Source organism: Trachurus japonicus, chromosome 13, assembly GCF_045865225.1.
Source record: "Trachurus japonicus isolate A0001 chromosome 13, Traja_1.0".
Taxonomy (NCBI): domain Eukaryota; kingdom Metazoa; phylum Chordata; class Actinopteri; order Carangiformes; family Carangidae; genus Trachurus; species Trachurus japonicus.
The window spans coordinates 14,622,074-14,640,996 of NC_140919.1; the positions used below are offsets into that span (position 1 = coordinate 14,622,074).

At 42.6% G+C, this 18,923-nt stretch overlaps 2 protein-coding genes across 4 annotated transcripts in view; both read right to left on the bottom strand.

The window, feature by feature from the left end:
• The window catches only part of numbl (NUMB like endocytic adaptor protein), a 73,966-nt gene extending 72,776 nt beyond the window's left edge, over positions 1 to 1,190 (bottom strand). Inside the window, exon 1 of one of the 2 annotated variants that reach the window (XM_085794924.1) lies at positions 1,064 to 1,190. The gene's annotated coding sequence lies outside the window, so the exon portion shown is untranslated. The remainder of the gene's footprint in view (positions 1 to 1,063) is intronic. The other variant, XM_085794922.1, reaches the window with a different exon arrangement.
• A 2,600-nt stretch (positions 1,191 to 3,790) lies between these two features.
• Positions 3,791 to 18,589, bottom strand: coq8b (coenzyme Q8B). 2 transcript variants are annotated; one of them, XM_085794925.1, is made up of 16 exons: positions 18,500 to 18,589; positions 17,786 to 17,967; positions 17,504 to 17,648; positions 16,212 to 16,420; positions 15,443 to 15,509; positions 14,588 to 14,662; positions 12,995 to 13,114; positions 12,799 to 12,884; positions 12,549 to 12,689; positions 12,339 to 12,420; positions 10,793 to 10,886; positions 9,719 to 9,860; positions 7,720 to 7,827; positions 7,563 to 7,628; positions 7,202 to 7,288; positions 3,791 to 5,833 (listed from the first exon to the last, which is right to left on the bottom strand). In XM_085794925.1, coding segments are annotated over exons 1-16 (1,911 nt in total). In that variant the 5' UTR covers positions 18,501 to 18,589; the 3' UTR covers positions 3,791 to 5,527. The 2 variants fall into 2 exon arrangements, with proteins under 2 accessions (XP_085651051.1, XP_085651052.1); XM_085794926.1 differs by having other exon boundaries at positions 4,278 to 5,833; positions 16,212 to 16,417.
• Between the last annotated feature and the right edge of the window lie 334 nt (positions 18,590 to 18,923).

Below are 18,923 nucleotides of genomic sequence, written 5' to 3' on the forward strand. Positions count from 1 at the left end.
TGTGTGTGTGTGTGTGTGTGTGTATGTGAATGCATTAGGACTCTCCAGTCTCTCAGTCGTTTGAATGCCATACTTTGACTTTGGGCACTTTCTCATCAATCTCCCCATTGAACAGACCAGAGATCACAGTGAGCTGCAGCACTTTTATGTTTTTCTTGCAACAAAGAAATAAACCCCCGATGTGACCACTCACTACATGATGCAATGGATGGAGAGAGAGGGAGAGAGGGAGATAGGGAGGAAGGGAGGGAGGGTGGAGAGATAAAGAGAGAGAGATGGAGACAGGTAGAAATATGATCTTACATATTCAGAAACTCAGAGGCACTTGTTTCAGTCACCACGCTGCTGCCCGGGAGGTAAAGGGAGAAAAAAAAGAAGAAGCAAAAACCACAACTAAAGCAAAAAACCTCTAAGCTCAACAATTAGCCAACAATCACCGTGACTCTCTCTACAGATCAATCGATAGCACATTATCTCATTCCCACGCCGATAATGACGTCATAAACTCCGATTATTGGTGTCATTTGTTCATTGAAAGGAGCTGCGTTTCAATTACAAACCTATAAAGTTGCAGGGTTTTCTTTCTCTTCTTTTTTCTCTAATTCAATAGGGCGTGATTGGGATGTTTCGGATCAATACTGAAGCGATGGCCTAACAGTTTGACTATTGTTTCCTATTCGTTATGCATTACGGGGTGATGATGATGATGATGAATCGTTATCATAAAAAGAAAAAAAAGAAGAAGGCAGGAGCTTGCACGTTTCATTCATTTCACATTATATGGGCCCACAGGCGATGCTTAAGCGCAGCAAGGCAAACATTAGAATAAAAGCTACAACCTCCAGAAACTCACACACATAGGCTACACACGCACAAACGAGGGATTTAATGTGAGTCTCTATCACTTCTCTTGATTGTATTGTGGTGGATTCATTCATTCATTCATTCATTCATTCATTGTGAAGGCAGGCAGCTATAGCAGCCGGAGGAGCTTCTCCCAAGAAGAACAAACCCCCGGGAAGTGTCAGGGAAAATGTGGCCGGCGGAGTGGACGTGAACTCACCCAAGAGAACGACGGATGGTCGGCTCCGCGCTCCTCCTCCTCCTCGGTGTAGATCCAGGACCCCCGGCGGAAGAATAAAAAGAGCAGGCACGGGGGGATAATAATAATAATAATAATAATAATAGCCTAATAGCAATAATAAATAATAATATTAATACTAATACGAGGAGCCGACCGGTCAATTTTCACCAAGTCTCCTCCTTCCTTCCTCATCCGCGATGATAAGGCTACACCGAGGCGATGTGGAGCCAACGCGAGTCAGTCAACCTGGTCGGTCCACGCACACACACACACGCACACATAGGCTACACACACACACACGCACACACACGCACGCACGCACACAGATATATATATATATAAATATATATAAAGAAGCGATTCAGTCTCACTCGAGCCCCTCAAAAAATAAAATAAAAAATAAAAAAAAGAAAGCAGCGGAGACTCGGGTTTTCCAGGGAGGTCTCTCTGTGAGAATCGGAGTGTGTAGTAATCTCTCTGCTGATGCTTTGGTTGTTGACTGACTGACTGTGCACTTACTGGGCTGCTTCCCCCGGCTCCACCCGCTAACCCAGCCTTTCCAGTGCGCCCATTGGCACAGACGGCCGGACATGCAAATCCACTCTTCCCATTGATGTTTTCCAGCAAAGAAAAAAGAAAAAAAAAAGAGAGAGAGAGAGAAAAAAAACGCAAGGCTCCGTCTCGGGCTCCGCTCCACTGCGCCACCGTGTGGTGTCTGTCCGACTCACCTGCTGGGACATGTCAGACTCTAAACTCCTCCATCATCAGATGAAGGAGAGGAGGATGAAAGCTTTTGGGGGCTTTAAGGACTGTGGGTCAGGGCAGGTTGTCTACAGAGAGAACAGGATCACCAGTTTTATCACTTTACATCATCTGTTATATCACTTTACATTGATAATTATTAATTGTAGCCTATATGAGGACTCTAAGGTCTTCAATCCAAGCCCTCATGACCTATTTATGTTTTCATTTAGACCAAAACCCCAAAACAAATCCTACATTTGTATCATATGGATATTTTATCTATTAGTTATTCTTCTACTTCTCTTTTAAAAATATCCTATTATTAAAGCAAAAAGTCTGGCATTGAATTACTATATAAGATTATTTAAGAGTTTAAAGGCAGCTGTCAGCAGCAAAAATACACTTAGTCTACATGTAATGTAATGCACTGGCCTCTGTGAGTGTTGTACTTTATGATGTTGATCAATTATTATTATTGATGCATTAATGTGGAGCTAGGTTTAAATGATCTATATACTGCAAATGCATCTTAATCATAAACTCATATCTTGTATGCAAAATTTGTACATTTGTAAAGTAGGTAAGAACTAAGCTAGAGATACTCCAATGCAAGTACTTTTTTGTATCTTCATCTGAATTATGGATTTAACTTCTGTTCATGCTCTAAGAGTAGTAAACCAATTCAACTTTTAAAAAATAAATCTGGAATTAGTCTATGAAATATCCAGAAAGTGGCACTTTTTCTTTGTGGAGTGCAAACATGTGGAAACTCCATATTCCCAGATGAACTATACAGAGGCTGTGTGACCTCGGTGTGCTCCACCGTAGCAACAGCCTTAATGATAAATATAAATAATGATGCCACAGGGGGGTTAGGATGTAATAATATCAAAAATGAATGGTTATAGAAGATTTAACACAATAAATTAACTATAACCAGTGAGAATCCTGAAGAAATCTCCATGAAACCTGAAAGACAGGAGTAAATATTAGTGGTGCAGACAGTTTAACCCATATTATATTATACACAGTGGATGCTGCCAGCTGTAACTTAATGTTCACACAGCGGCCGCCAGTAGACTCGAACTGTAACATCTTTAGCAGTCAACACAGTGATAAAAACCTGCAGGACATCATGTGGTTTTCATTGCAGAAAGACTAAAAATGCAAACACTCAGAATCTGCTGCCATGTTTTTAATTTAACAAATGAATTGGTCCTGGTGGGAAACCGTCCCTAAACAGCCCTAATAATGAAAAGCCCCGGCCGACAGCGGGTCCAGAAAAGAGCCCCGTTCTCCTCCTGCAAACTGAAGCCAGCTGCTTCTTACATGCGGAGAAACGCTCTCCAACTTTCCGTTGCGTAAAACTACAAGAGAAGAATGTGCTTTTTCTTCTCTCGACATGTGCTGCAGTCATTAACTGTGGCCAATTCCCAAAGCTCAGAAAAATAAACTCTTGATTTTGACGTAGTGTATCAGGAGCACTGACACAAACGGCTAGTACTAATGGAGATAAGAGTTTAAAAAAAAAAGAAAAGGTCTGAATCTCTCTCCATCAGATTTTTATGATGTCAGTGAAAGCCTCGCCTCGCCTCGGCTTCTGTGCTGTGAACAATAACATTTTGTGAGCAGCTTGCAGACAGTCCTTTTGTGCCGTAATGGCTTGATCCGAGACAGAATAAGACAGCTCTGCCTGCCTTGAGACACAAATAGCTCCTCAAAAAATAGATCAATCAATGCCACCATTAGCTCCAGTCCTACATTATTTGAGCCCAAACTATTGCGCCGTGATGCCTGTTGTTGGTCAATACAAGAACAGTGTAGGAACAGAGTGATGTCAAACATGGCCTCCGGTCAATGACATCCCCCCAAAGAGGTACTGAAACTGAAATGGAAAGATCAATATAGTGGGAGAAATCCTTGACACTTGCCAGTAAAGCTCCCATTTGTGATGCAGAGAAATCCTTTTGACATTTTATTCAATTAAAAATGTATGTTACAAGATTCGTCTGTGTCATAAAGAAGTGTCAAAACATCACAAAAAGAAAAAGAAAAGAAAAAGAAAGGCCTGTCAGGATGTCACATTATGGAGTTTTATGTCAAAATATGCTTTATAATGCAAGGTCATTACTCAGCGGGGATCCATTAGACCGTCTTCGCTAAAGCCTCTGATAATCTGCTCATCTCGTCTGCCAGTTTGGGAGAAAAGCTTTATTTGCCAACTCATCAGGCGGCACACAAAGTCCTTCGAACAAAAGAGAGCACTTGGCAGCGTCAGCCCCGGTGATGCAGCAGGGGCTCATTATCAGTCGTGACAAACCAGAGAGGATACCTTACTGTCAGGCTGAGCACGAGCCACCACCAGCCTCTGAGAGCACAGGAGGAAACATACGCATGTAGCTCGCCTTTAAAAAAAAATAAATAAATCTAAAGCACATGGAGTTAGCTTAGATTTACAGCAGCATTATATTGTGTACTGTGGTCAAGGAGGCCACCTGTATGGAAGACCAAGGACGTCACAGGAGAAGTCATAAAGCATCTCCTTGGTTTCACAGGAATTAGATAGATCAAGAACTGGAAAAAGAGACTTAAATATATAAATGAATGATTCATTGATGAATAAATACCTTGGACAGAAACACAAATTGACCAAAACACACATTAAATGGACCATTTAATAAGTTAATTTGTAAATTCATTAATAAATAGTATCTATTTGCAAAGGCAGTTTCCTATCAATGTATCATCATCAACCCATCAATATATGGAGAGGCTAAATGACTCAGCTAATTTATTAGCTAACAGGAAAAGGAAAAGCAACTAGAAAGAGGGAATGCAGGAATGTATTCCCATTTTTTAAACTGCCTTTTTAAATTCTATTATTCTTCATGAATTAATAAATATGTCTATAAATAGTCTATTTAATGCTGTTTTTCTGAATGCATTTTAAAATCTGAAATATTTATTAAAGGATCAGTCTTTCTTTTTGCAATTCCCCTTTTTAAATGACTATTTCTTTAAGGAAATGCTTTATTTACTTTCCCTGTGACATCCATGGTCCTCCGTAAACTTCCCTTTGTTTATTTGTCTGCAGGTTTATGCAAAAGAGTACAGACCCGATTTGCGTTGAACCTGGTGGAGGAATGCAGCTCCGAGCGAAGAACCCATTAAACGTGGGTGAAGATCTGGACCATTTAATGTGAATTAGATTTTTTTTCCCCCTTCTTTGTGTCTGGTGCATGTTGTTTGACACGGGCCTCTGCAGAGACGAGAGCTCTCTGCTGAGTGAGTGTTTGCTGTGACAGAGAAGGAGCCAGTATAGTCAAGCACATACACCAACACTCAAATTGAATTAAATATTCATACTCTTCAATAATTGTACAGATTTGATCAGTAATAATAAAGCCCTTTGGACTTCATCTGCTGTGACAGAATCATCACCATTGGTTTTAGTGTGTTTAAATTAATTGTCATAATCGGACCGTGATAGAAAGTTCAACACACTCATGCGTAGTTCTCACTGGAGCACACGGGTAAAGTCCGTTAGAGTTAGATTTTGGCAAAGGCTGGAGGCTTGACCTGATCCCGAGTCTCCACATGTGGATACAAGACTCCGCCCTTCAGTCCCCTCCTCTCCTCGTCCGCCCACTCGGAAACCGTCCCGAGCGTAAACGTTAACATCGTCCTTCGTCTACCCGACTACTGCGCCTGTGCCTGCGTCTGCTCCGCCTGCCTCCTCTGGTTGTAGTTGTCGTACACGCCGAGGAACATGTCCTTGCAGGCGATGCTCGCGTTCAGTTTGGAGCAGATGAGGAAGGAGCCGGCCATCTTGCGGTGGAGGGAGTAGGTCTCCTCGGGCGGAGGCGTGAGGCGGTGGCGCAGCATGACGGGGATGAGGCTCTGGATGCGCTGCGTGGTGCTCTGGGTGCCGAAGTCGAAGGGCTCCGCGGACGCAAAGGCTTCGCCGAGGATCATCACCGCCTCCACGTGGGCGTCCTCGAAGGCCTGACGGGGAGCAGAGAGAGAGGCGTCACAATTAAAGAGGAACTACGCAGGATTTTCAGCTTAACTATGCTACATTTTTACCTTTAAAGGGATAGTTTAACATTTTGGCAAATTGGCCCATTGCCATAATCCCTATAGTCACAGCAGTAGGTTCGTTACCTTTAATTGTCGGTGCAAGCTATTTTTAGAACGGCGGAGCAGAGCTGCGAGCTGCTCAGAGCTACGCTACAGAGGCTAATGGGATTTCTTGGTTTCCTTCATCAAACTCATCAAATACACAATCCAACAACTCCACAACGCTCTGGTGGACAAGTTGTGACCTGCACATTCACCACGCTATGAGATAATAACAGAACGTTACGAGACAGAGTTGTTTTTGAGGTAAATACAGAGACTGCTTGCTGAAAAACTGTCCCTGAAGGCAACGCACATCAGCGGTTTTGCATGAATTTACCTCTAAAACAACTCTGTCTGGTAACGTTCTGTTGTTATCTCATAGTGTGGTATCCCAGCTCTCCTCTCGGTGGCACCGCGACACAAACGTGCTCCATAACCCGTAATCTCTTGTTTATGACAGATAAGACTACACAAATATACACATCGTAACATCGTATATGATATATAATGTTATCTACTGCTCTATCGATTGATTTCTCACCGGCTTCACTGTAAACAAATGCACATGGCCTGGAGGAGGGTTAGCAAAACAGAGGAAAAGTGACCGGACTTGACTAGTTCCTCTTTAAAATGACCATCTCTGTGTATAATAATCATCCACACCTTCAATATAGAGCTGAAGAGACTGAGCAAATGTTTACAAGAAATGTTATTACCTCAAGTGCACATAATACTGTCTACACAAATAGTTCGTCATGGCACTTTCTTTGACTCTTTGTCATATTTTATGTAACATTAATAGGATAAGGATTTAATATATTTCAAACACTGAAAGTAAAGATGACACAGTAAAACTCAGAGCTGCGCTCACTAACGGATATAATCCCTGACATTCATATTTCATACATCCATCTGTCTCAGTTAGTTTTACTGTCAAGATTAAGAGTGAGTCAGTCTTTCCTTCACCCGTCAGCCTCGAAATCCACTGATTCACGTGTGCTGAGCCGCCTTTATGTGTATGCAAACAGGACTGGAAATGGAAACACAATCTCTTCAGCAAAGATAACAAATGAACGTTGTTAAGAAGAGAACAAGACGACGAAAGGATGATGCATCATGAGTGTAGCGAAACAGCATCAAGCGCCGGGGAGTGAAACCGAGGCACAAATAAAGAGAATAAGACAAGAGGAGGATAAACCATATCAAAAATAAATGAGCGCAGCAGCAGCAGCAGAGACGAAAATACCTCACCTTGGCCTCAAAGCCTGTCAGGAACTTCAGGTCCTTTGATTTGGAGAGAACAGTCGCTCGATCACCCACTGAAGCTGCGTGCACCACCTGAACACGCAACACAACACAACGCAACACACATACAGACAAAACGGGTTGTGTGGATATGGTAATCATGTTTATTTGAAGAGTTCCCTTAAGGGCAACCGAGAGATCGAAGGAGCCGCAAGTAGGGCAACGTGCGCATGAGATTGAGAGATTGTACATGATCCGTTTCTACCACGGCTGCTGCAAAATTTCGTCAAAGACTCTTGCGCTTGATTATTTTACAGAAATAATAGTTGCATAATATCATGACGTTTGGTTTTGGATTCATAATTACCTGTATGTACTCGTCTGTGAATGACTCTGGGTAACCCCTGCACGCTCCGAAGTCCAACAGAACAACCTGAAGGCAAGATGAGATGCTGCATGTGATGATTTGGTTTGATGCACATAAATTTATTTTCTATGTTGACTAAAGGTTTGCGACTTCTCACCTTGTTGGTTTCCGAGTTGTAGAAGAAGTTGGCCCAGTTTGGATCCGTCTGCATGAACCTGAACTCGAACAGCTCCCTGAGACACAGCTGGAGGATGTTAAAACAGATCTGGAGGGAGGAGGAGAAGAAGAGGGGTTTTGAGTTTATTACTGTATGAATGTGATATTTTCAAGCTGTTGCTGTTATTACAATCAGATGCATGAGCCATATTTAATCCATCTTCGTTCTATGTGACGATAACCTGCCTCACACTTCTGTTGTTCGGGCTCAACCTGCATAAATCTCAGCTGTTAAACACATGTTTGTACATTTTTCCTGCTGCTGTCTTCCTTCATGTTGTGTGTTCTCACATTGTGGCGTGTGTGCAGTGCAGCTTTGTACTTTTACCAACAAGGCGAAGCAGCTTCACCATAAACTGCATTCAAGCAAAAGCATTGCGAATAAAAATGAAATAGAGATAGATACACATGCATTAAAAGGTCAGCACAGTAGACCAGGATGAGTGGGCAGCTCCATACAGTCTGCTCCCTTGACTTGTCAAAGGATTTCAGCTCTAATTGGTTCCTACAATTACAGGATCAGACAGCGAGGGACCTCTCACTGTAAACCTTTAAATTACGTATAAAACATTATGCACATTTCTCTCTGTGGCCCTTATGTAAAAAAAAACTTCATTATCTTTCCTTCAATATGCATAAACTGACAGAGGTACAGTAGCCCTCTCCTCTCCTCTCCTCTCCTCTCCTCTCCTCTCCCCTTCCTCCTCTCATTCTTTCCTCCTCCTCTTCTCCTTCTTTCCTCCTCTCCTCTTCTCTCCTCCTTCCTCTCCTTTAGTCTCCTCTTCCTCTTCTCCTCCCCTCCCCTCTCCCTTTCCCACTTCCTCTCCTCTTCTCCTTTCCTTCTTTCCTCCTCCTATCCCTTTACTACTTCCTCTCCTCTACTCTCCCCTTCCTCTTCTCCTTCTTTCCTCCTCCTCCTCCCCTCTCCACTCTCCCTTTTCCTCTACTCTCTTCTTCTTTCCTCCTCTCCTTTCTTTCCTCCTATACTCTCCTCTCCCTTTTCCTCTCCTCTCCTCTCCTCTTCCTACTCCTCTCCTCCTTCTTTCCTCTCCCTTTCCCCACTTCCTCTCCTTCTTTCCTCCTCCCCCTCCTCCTTCTTTCCTCCACCTCTCCCTTTACTACTTCCTCTCCTCTCCCCTCCCCTTCCTCCTCTCCTTCTTTCCTCCTCTTCCTCTCTTCTTCTTTCCTCCTCTCCTTTCTTTCCTCCTATACTCTCCTCTCCTCTACTCCTTCTTTTCTCCTCCTCTCCTTTCCTCTCCTCCTTGTCTGAGTGAGGGATCCCTCCTCTGTTGCTCACCCTGAGGTTTCTCCAACTTTTGTCCCTGTTAAAAGGGGTTTTCTTGGGAGTTTTTCCTCAGTCGATGTGAGGGTCTAAGGGCAGAGGATGTTGTTATGATGTTGTGTAAAGCCCCTTTGAGACAAACTGTTTGTAAAAACGGGCTATACAAATAAAACTGCCTTGCCTGAAGCACTTTTATAACCTCATGTTGTTATTTCTCCCTGGTTAACTGAGGTGAGTCTGTTTCAGAAAACACAGCTGAACATCAGCCTCTTCATGCAGGTAACATCATCTTTGATAATGTCACCTGATGGAGCTGTAGTCTACTTTTGTCAAATCGTTAGAAAAATCCTCTCAGGTATGGGATGGTATGGAATATGTGCAATGCTGTTATGTCTTGTGTGCTGGATTGATATGGCTGAGGTGTATTGTTTTTTTTGTTTTGTTTTTGTCATTGTGGCCATCAAGGCATTTATGGAGCAGCTACAGTGTCCAAGACAAATTTCCCTGAACAGGACAATAAAGTTCATCATATCGTATCGTCCCTTAAAAAACCCCAGTGAACCCACTAAAGTCCACGATGCTCTCCTGTGTCCGATGCCCCACTGGCCTCAAAGTGTCAGTGAGGAAACTCCGCTGCAGCTGCTGCAGCTGCTCGTACCTGGTTCCTGGTCTCCTGGTCCAGGTCGACGCAGCGGTCCAGTGGGACTCCCTGCACCAGCTCCATGGCCAGGACCCTCTTTGCTGACAGCTCATCGATCACCTCAGGGACCTGGAAGTACTCGTTTCCCTCCAGCAAGGACCTGGAAATTTCCCAGACACGAATATTAAAGGGATAGTTCAACATTTTGGCAAATTGGCTCTGTCTCGTAACGTTCCGTTATTATCTCATAGCGTGGTGAATGTGCAGGTCACAACTTTGGAGTTGTTGGATTGTGTATTTGATGAGTTTGATGAGGGAAACCAGGAAATCCCATTAGCCTCGGTAGCGTAGCTCTGAGCAGCTCGTGGCTCTGCTCCGCCGTTCTAAAAATGGCTTGCACCGACAATTAAAGGTAACGAACCTACTCCTAAAACTATAGGGATTATGACAATGGGCCAATTTGCCAAAATGTTAAACTATCCCTTTAAATGAAAACTTTTGACTTTGAAAGCTTTGTTTTTTTCATTATGATAATATTGATAATTGTGACAAAATGTTAGAATGACACCAATAACAACAATAATCAGAGGAAAAGTGGGAGTGTACTTTACAAAAACATATTAAAAAGTGAAAAACCTCTGCATAACCCAATATAAATAAACATAAATAGATCAAAGTAACAGGATTTTTCAGTCTGATGAAATCTAGAGTAAAACTGGAGACCATCTTGAAACGGGATCAGACCATCTGCACCTGTCAACATGCCCACGCTCCATGGGACCACACCCGTCTCTTTACCTTCCTTTTGATCTCAACTACACCTGTCAAGTGTTTTGTGACTCGTCGTGATGCCCAGAGACGAATAACAGACAAACTCCCTCTGTGATTGTTCCCAACACTGAGAATTTGACATGATGACAGAAACATACACAGTAAAAATAAATGAGTAATACACATCTAAAGGTACCAGGACTCTGAGGAAAAGCTACATTACCTCATCCTGACTAAAAAGCTGGTGTGGTTTCTGCTCTGTGCAGCTCAACAGGCTTCGGCAGTGGAGGTTTCATGGTTCAATGCAGCACATAAACCCACCTGAACTTCTTGGCGCACTCTGCTTCCCGCTTGTAGTCGCACTCCCACTCCAGCTCCCTCTGAAGAACCTCCAAGCTGCTGTCTGCAAACAGGCCTGCGGAAAAATAAATAGTGTGAAATTCATGAGCGGAACCAAAGAAAACGGAAACATCCAGCGTTTAACACCTTGGAGAAGTTTTCTACATCTGCTAGAAGTTACAACATTTACACTAACTGTCTCTGAGTCAAGCCATTTTAATCACTGATTATTATGGCGTTATTATGTAGCCTACATACAGCTGACAAGAGTTATCTGTGCTTGTTATTCATTTTTACAACTTTTGCGTGTTTGAACTAATTTGTACAGTACAGCACAATATTTTAAACAACAAATAAAACTTAATTAGCATTTAATGTTTTAAGTGTTAAGTGTGTAAGACTGGGCAACACAAAGAAACAAGTAACATATCTCCCATGAATGATGCAGACAACCTCCTTCTCTATGGAACAATTGTGCCAACTAGTTTTGGCCTGCACCTATAGCACCACCCCATGGTCCAAAGTGGAATAGATTTTGTATTTCACTTCATTTAATAAAGCTGAATCTGAATTTGTTTAATTTAGGATAATAATGATGAGGCTTCTATATAAATATATACGCGTCTGATTTCAAATCTTACCATCTAAAAATGGAAAACTTTTGCACACCGGTTTTCAGACAGGTGAATCGGAGGAGGAAAGCAGCATGTTTTTTTTTTCCTTTTAAATCTTTAAGTGTCAGAGAGTGTGACCTTTCCTCTTCTTTTCCAGGGAATGGGTCGATTAGGAGATGGTCTGACCCTCACTGATCCTAAAAAATCCTCTTTATATATGATGTTCTGACAGTGTTTGATATGCTTTATGACACTAGAGAAGAGCTCTCAGCTGTGGCTAATGCTGTGACGTTTTTCTCCTTTCTTTTTCTTGTTCTTGCATCTGGATATTAAAGAGGAACTATGCAAGTCTGTTCGCTTTACCTCTGTTTTTGCTAACTCTCTGCCTGGCCATGTGCATTTGATTACAACGAAGCCGGCAAAAAATCTAAATAATGGATAACGTTATGTAACATATAGGATGTTACAATGTGTATATTTGTGTAGTCTTAACTGTTATAAACAAAAGATTACAGGTTACGGAGCACGTTTGTGTCGCGGTGTGCAGAGACGAGAGCTGGGACAGCGGAGTGGCGGCCAAGTAACTACACTGATGTTGCAAGGTTGGTTTTCAGCCGTGAGACGCCAGGTGAAGACAGAGAGCCTTCGTTCTCACAAGTCATGTAGTTAACTATCATAATTACTCTTTAATGAAGGTAAAAATGTAGCATAGCCATGGGAGAAATCCTGCTTAGTTCGTCTTTAAGACAAGTGCATAAAACGTATGCTTTCTAGATATGATCATCTTCCCTTCTTCAATGATTACACCTTTGGATGTGACAATTTCCCAGTCTTCCTTATATATACGTATATATTATTATATAAATGTTTCAAGTGAGAAGAAAGTGCGTGGGAGTTTTCTCTACCAATCTTACCATCTGGAAGGACGACGCTCATTTTTAGCACAGACATCAGGTTGTTTATGTCACTGTGGATACTTTCTGCCACTCCAGGATACTAGGAGGAATATGAGAGTAACAGAAGGTCAAATCGGTGCAGACAGAAAAAGACAGTCACCGTGAGGGAGACAGGGACAGGCTGTGTGTGTGTGTGTATATATAAATATAAATCAAGTATCCTCCTACCTGGATCTTCATGGCTATTTCTCTGCCGTCTTTCAACACCGCATGATGCACCTGGCCGATGGAGGCGGCGGCGAAGGGTTTGTCTTCAAAGGAGGACAGTTTGTCTCTCCAGCCGGGCCCCAGCTCCTCGTCTAAAACTTTCTGCGCACACATATGCAGCACACAGAGTTTGGAAATCTCATTTGGCGATAATCTATTTTTAATCAAATAACTAATGTAATAAGACAGATCTAGAATCAGCGCTGCTTACATTCATCTGCCAAGTGGGCATGAAGTCCGCGCTCTGCCGCACCCTCTCAAAGATCTTCTGCAGCTGGGGGTTGATGAAAGCGTTATCTGAAGAGCAAAAAAGGAGAGAAGTTGTCAGAAAAAAAAACAAAAAAAACCATTTTCACTGCCCAGAAAAATCCTCTGTGATCACAACATCATTTTACAGCAGTTCGTACCTTGAATGCTCAGCATCTGTCCAATCTTAAGTGCTGCTCCACGAACCTTACACAGTGTGTTGACTATTCTCTCAGCGTTGGCCTCTGACAGGAGAGGAGAGTCCAGCAGAGCGCTCATGTCTACAAAAACAACAGCACACACACACAGATACAGACAGAGAGAGGCTGTCAGTAGTGATGCTCGGCAAAACACATTACAACATCAAGTGCAACAGTATAAACAAGATTCTAGATTCAAGATTCAAGAAATTTACTTCGCCATTTTGTGCACAGCAAGCTGGGTACAATAGGAATTCTTGTGCGGAGTCCCCCCCCCCCCCAAGTCAGACTTAAAAGATTATTAAAAAGTTTAAAAGACTTGTTAAAAAGTAGTCAGTCAACTCAAGACAAAAGTAAATAAGGAAAAACAGTACAAACAATTCAACAAATAGCCTATATTCCCCCCATCTAGCGGTGCGGTTGCATATCTGAAAGTATTCTTGATGTTGCATTCACATGAAATCGGGCAGACGTCAGACAGACAACAGACGCTGCATGTAACAGGATAAACAAGCGTCTATGTAAACAAGTGGTCCGCCAGCACGAGGCAAAACAATACAGGCGTGACAATATGTTGTCATGGTGATGTCGTATTGTTTACCTGACCCACGTTTTACCGTCTTTCTCTCGTCGAGTAAAATGACATCCGGTTGGTTTGCCGACGGCCGTCTGCCTGAATGCACCTGAATGCAACACCAGTGCCTCCGTCCTTCCTCACACTACACAGTGGTGACAGTTTTAACAGGCGCTACCTGGAAAACTTTCTCCCCGAGCCGACAGCTCCACTGAGTTTCCGTGGTTACCTACGGTCACGCTGCCACTGAACGTAAAAAATGGCGATGCAACATGGCCACCTCCGTTCGGTGCGTCGCCTACTTATGTATTTGTAACGACTTGTAACAACTCATTCTAAGGTACCAGAAAGCTTTCATTTGTATGCGGGTGTGATACAACTTCAGTGAAATACGTATTTATGAAAGCAATATTTGACTTTTGCTAATAAAAAGCCAAATAAGTTACATACTGGGGCTTTAAAGGACAAAAAACACATTTATAATAAGTAAAGCTGCCATATTGTTGAAAGTGCAGGAGTGACGTCAGTGCTGTCAGTGGTGTACCAGTTGTGTTAATTTAATATTTGCTGTCTGACTGAGTCTGACTGTGGCTGGGAAAGTCAAGAGCGACTCCTCTTAGCAACGACTGTCATAAAAAAACTGCTGCATGTAAATAACGAGCTCCTGCCCTGAACTGAACCACTTGTAGATGTAGAGCGTTAAAAAAAAAACCTGGTCTGGTCAGGGGCGCTGAGTTATTAAACACTGTTCATTAAACACATTTCAAGGTTTCTCTTGAAATCCTTGTTAACAGGTTTGATTTAAAGCCCGTCGAGCGGCTGGCAGGTGCTGACACATTAAAAACTTCTCCAGGGCCGACCAGCTGTGCGTCTGTCTCCTGCATCTGCCAAGCGCGAGGGCTGGATCAAAAGACATTTTACAGGTTGGGAGGAGCAATCAGCAGCAGACCGGAGAAGGAAAGAGAATATTTCTTTTTTACCTCCTTTCTGCTTTCCTCCAAGTGACTGTTTGGCCACTTCTGCAATGGCACCGATCCCCAGACCGACTGCCAGTCCTACAGCAGAGAGACAGACAGACAAGTGGTTTTTATATTTAAGGGCTTTAACAGATGCTTGACGGACAAAGCTGCTGGTAGGTGAAGAGTAAAATCCCGTTCTGATACATTTAAATAGATGAAGAAGCAGCTTATCATTGACATTAAGAAAATGCAACACCATTCACTTTACAGGACACAGATTTAAGTAGCCTACATGTATATTGAGAAAAGTGAATAGAACAACACTCTATGTTTACAATACAAAGCCATTAATTAGCAACGCAAATAATAAAATGATTTTTAATACTTGTCTACACCAATCACTTTGTTATGGTTTACATTATGACTTCATATTAACACACTGAGCTATGAAACACTGATCATACTTGAAAGTTTAAAAACAAAATGTGCCATTTTTAGAGCATCTTTGAACAGACTAGCTCACAAAAGGTGTTCATTATGTCATTCACCTTGTATTATTATCGTATTTCAATGTGCAGAGTAAAAATAAAAAATGTCTTTGTAGATCTGTCACTTTGTTCTCTCTTTACACAGAGAACAGGCGAAAAAAAATTAGACTGACGATAATTTGCGTCACAATTATTGAATTAGAGAGGTTGGGTTAAGTTTGCTGACAGCAGCCGATGAAGCCATCTGTTTGCCTCATGCCACTGGAAGCCCAGGCTTTTGTGTCTGCTGGTGCGGAGCCAAGCTGTGACAAATGACTAGGACCGAGTGTGTGAATGGTGAAGTCAAAACTGATTTGCACAGACTGAAATGTAAGTAAACTGTTCCCACCTCCAAAATTAACCAGCCTGCTGATTCTTGTAGCCGGCACCTTCCTCTCTCTGGCACGGTCACTCAGCTGAAGGGGGACAAACAATGAAAAAACAATTAATGTATTTACTGGGCATCATCTCTAGAGCTGCTTTCACTCATTGTTAGTTAATTAAGCGCTAAACTAAAAAACAAAAAGGGACAGAACTCTTCACACAGTAACCTTGAACTACATAACAAAGGCAAATTACATAACACATGTCTACTCACAATAGGTCCATGTGGTTAATACAATACTGAGCACCACTAGCATTATAAGTACATAACTTCTGTACACTCACTTAATGTGTGTCTACAGGAGACAATAATGCAGATGCCTCCTTTAACTTTGACCTTAAAATCATTACATTTTATTTTCTGTCATTGCACTAATTCCAACTAACCCATCTTGTTTTATGTGCAGGATATGAGTGTGACTGTAATCAATTAAAAACTGAAATGTGTTTCAAATTGCAGAAAACTCCTCTTTTCAGAGCTTTAGAGCTTGATGGGAAGAGAGTGCTGCAAATAATCTACACGAAGGCACATTTAAAAGTGTAGTCTTTTAAGTTGGCGTCTGCTAGTCCAGTCTGCAGCAGCACAACAGTCAACCTCTGGTGGTGTAGTAGCATATGCTGCATGTTACACACTGACACAGGAAAAAGAGCAAGAACTAGAAAAGACCTATATAATCTGCAATAATAACATATTATTGTTGTTTCACAGATCATAATGCAACACTTGTACCAACCTTCTGTCTGACGGGCTTGGTCAGGGCCTGCTTGGCCTCCCTGGCCTTCTTGATGTCCTCTGGTGTGAGTCTGGCCACCACAGTGTCGTGCACGGACCTGGTCTGGCAGTAGTATCGGTGGAGGCCGCGACCGGTGTGGAGGAAGCGAGCGCTCTGCCCCGGCCAGCCTGCCCCTCCTGCTGCTGCTGCCCCCGGGGGAGGATACGCTCCTGTGGTAGAGAGAAGAGAGGGAAGGACGAATTCAATACATGATGATCGTAATATGGGAGAAACATTATGTGACTTTCTTTAAATATATTGGCCTGTTGACACACAAGAAAAGAAATAGGAAAAAAAAACTCAGCCGTTTCCACCACTAGAATGGATTTAACAAAATGCTGACAAAAACATGTTATAACTTCACACTGTATACATGCTGTAGGATTCCCATTATTCACCACCTTTTCTAGTGCTCAAAGACGCACACACACACAGCGGGGAAAATAAGTATTAAACACGTCAACATTTTTCTCAGAAAATATATTTCTAATAGAGCTATTGACATGAAATTTTCACCAGATGTCGGCAACAACCTAAGCAAATATACAAAGAAATTCAAAGATGTATGTCCATAAATTAAGTAATGTGTAAAGTGATATGACACAGGGAATAAGTATTGAACACATGAAAAAAAGGAGGAGGAGCAAAAAAGTTTGGAAAGCCAAGAAAGCAGCTGGAGTCAGTCAGTATTTAGAAAGTCATCCTGTCCCTTATCAGTGCAAAGTAATATCAGCTGGTTTAGTCCAAATTGACGCCTATAAAAAGGTTTCTCATCACCAAGGTGTCACACAAGAGGCATCCCATGACGGGGAAAAGCAAAGAGCTTCTCAAGACCTTCAGAAACTGATGTTACAGAACATACTGATGGCATCAGTTACAGACGTGTCTGAATGCACTGTTTTATCCGTTAGTGCCGTTAACCTGGAACTAAAAAACATTTCACCATAAACTGGCCACGACCAGGTCCTCACAACATTTCTGACAGAGTCAAAAGAAAACTAAGAAGAGTCGTCCAAGAGCCAAGGAGCCCTGACAGAGAGCTTTACACAGACCTGCAATTAGCTGGTACAGTTATCTGTAGCTTCTATGCATGCTCACATGCAAGTCTATTGACACATTCAATACTTATTTTCCCCCCTGTATATAGTATATATATTGTACTTGATGACTAATCTTTAAGTATATTAAGGTCTTCAGCGCAAATGTCATTTTCTTCAATGTACATAGCCTCATGATTACACCTGTTGCCTCACCTGTTGCAGCTCCAGCTCCTGCCTGGTTTTGCTCCGCTGCATCAGGAGGAAACTCAGACCCCACGGCCCATTTGGCTGCCTCATCAGGGTCCATCGTATCCCAGCCCTCTGCATCCGGAAACACATCCTCCTTTATGGACTGTTGCTGCAGACACAGCAGAGTTGAAGAGGTGGTTCAGTCAACTAATCACTACGTGGGGTTGATTTTCTTTTAAATTAACGAATGTCATTCTGAACAAATCATTATGTATATTACAAATTCAATGCATTCATGAATCTCACATCATTGCTGCCTCCCATGACGGTGCTCACTAGTCCCTCCACCACACCCTGAGCAGCTTGGACGCCCGCTCCCACAGTGGAGTTGCAGGCCATCAATCGGAGCTGCTCTCCCTGGGTGACGACCAGGGCAGAGCCCACCTTACCCGCTCCTCGCAGCACCTGCAGGACCTCTGACAGCATCACTGCAAACAGGGAGGTGGAGACAGAAAGAGGAGTAAGGAAAAAGTACACTAAGTACAGACACACCCACCACACTCTTTGATACAAATAAACTACTGTTTGCAACATTATACACCCATGAAGATGTTTGTTACGTGACAGATCAATGTAAAGACTACTAAGACAAAAATGCATTGTGGTCTTTAAAGGGTTAACCCGTTAGATGGTTTAACCTTGGATGTGATTGACAGCTCATGTTATATGTAATCCATATGTATGTGTCATGAAACACGTGTCACCTGCAGTAATGTTGCAGAGACTATTTACAGAAGCCAGCAACACAAACACAAACTCACAAGACTATGTAAATGTAAACACAGTATACAGTATATACGGTAGCACTCTCAGCTACGTTTACTAGCTCATGAGCTAGCCACGTTGTGTAACGTTAATGGCTAAATCACAAGCTAGTTACACCCAAACGTTTCTCCGTCAACATAAATAATTTCGTTTTTAAATTAAAGCTTTCTGCTGTTAGAAAATTACGTGACTCACTTTTCTTTCAGCTGTGTTGTCCAGTGTTTTCTCAGTGACTGTCTGTCCTCCTCCGCTGTCACCACCACTGCACGGCGTCTGTTTTGCAACGATTCAACACCCGGAAGTAAAAGTTTGATTGGCCTGTGGTGGCAGCCAACCACAGCCCGAGACACAACAAGTAGGCGGGACTTAGAGGTCAAGTAGAACAGGGGCGTATTCGGTTGACCAATGGCAGGGGAGGAAAACTCGGCAACGGACGTCAGGATTTACTGTCCAATTAGAGTCGAGATGGGCGTGGCTAGAATGAAACAACGTCCAATGAGAGTGAAGAGGGTGTTGTCGGTTGGATGCACGTGCAGCGAGGTACAGTTACCAAACTGAAGAAGGGACGCGCTGTACAGGTGGCTTATAATAATATTCAATGATATAATATAACTTAACT

Excerpts from the sequence above, each read along its gene's own strand:
- coq8b (XM_085794925.1), bottom strand. Across the intron at positions 13,115-14,587 it reads TGGAGGAAAGCAGAAAGGAG|ACATGAGCGCTCTGCTGGAC; the intron begins GTAAAAAAGAAA and ends TTGTTTTTGTAG. Across the intron at positions 9,861-10,792 it reads GAGTGCGCCAAGAAGTTCAG|GTCCTTGCTGGAGGGAAACG; the intron begins GTGGGTTTATGT and ends GGAAATTTCCAG.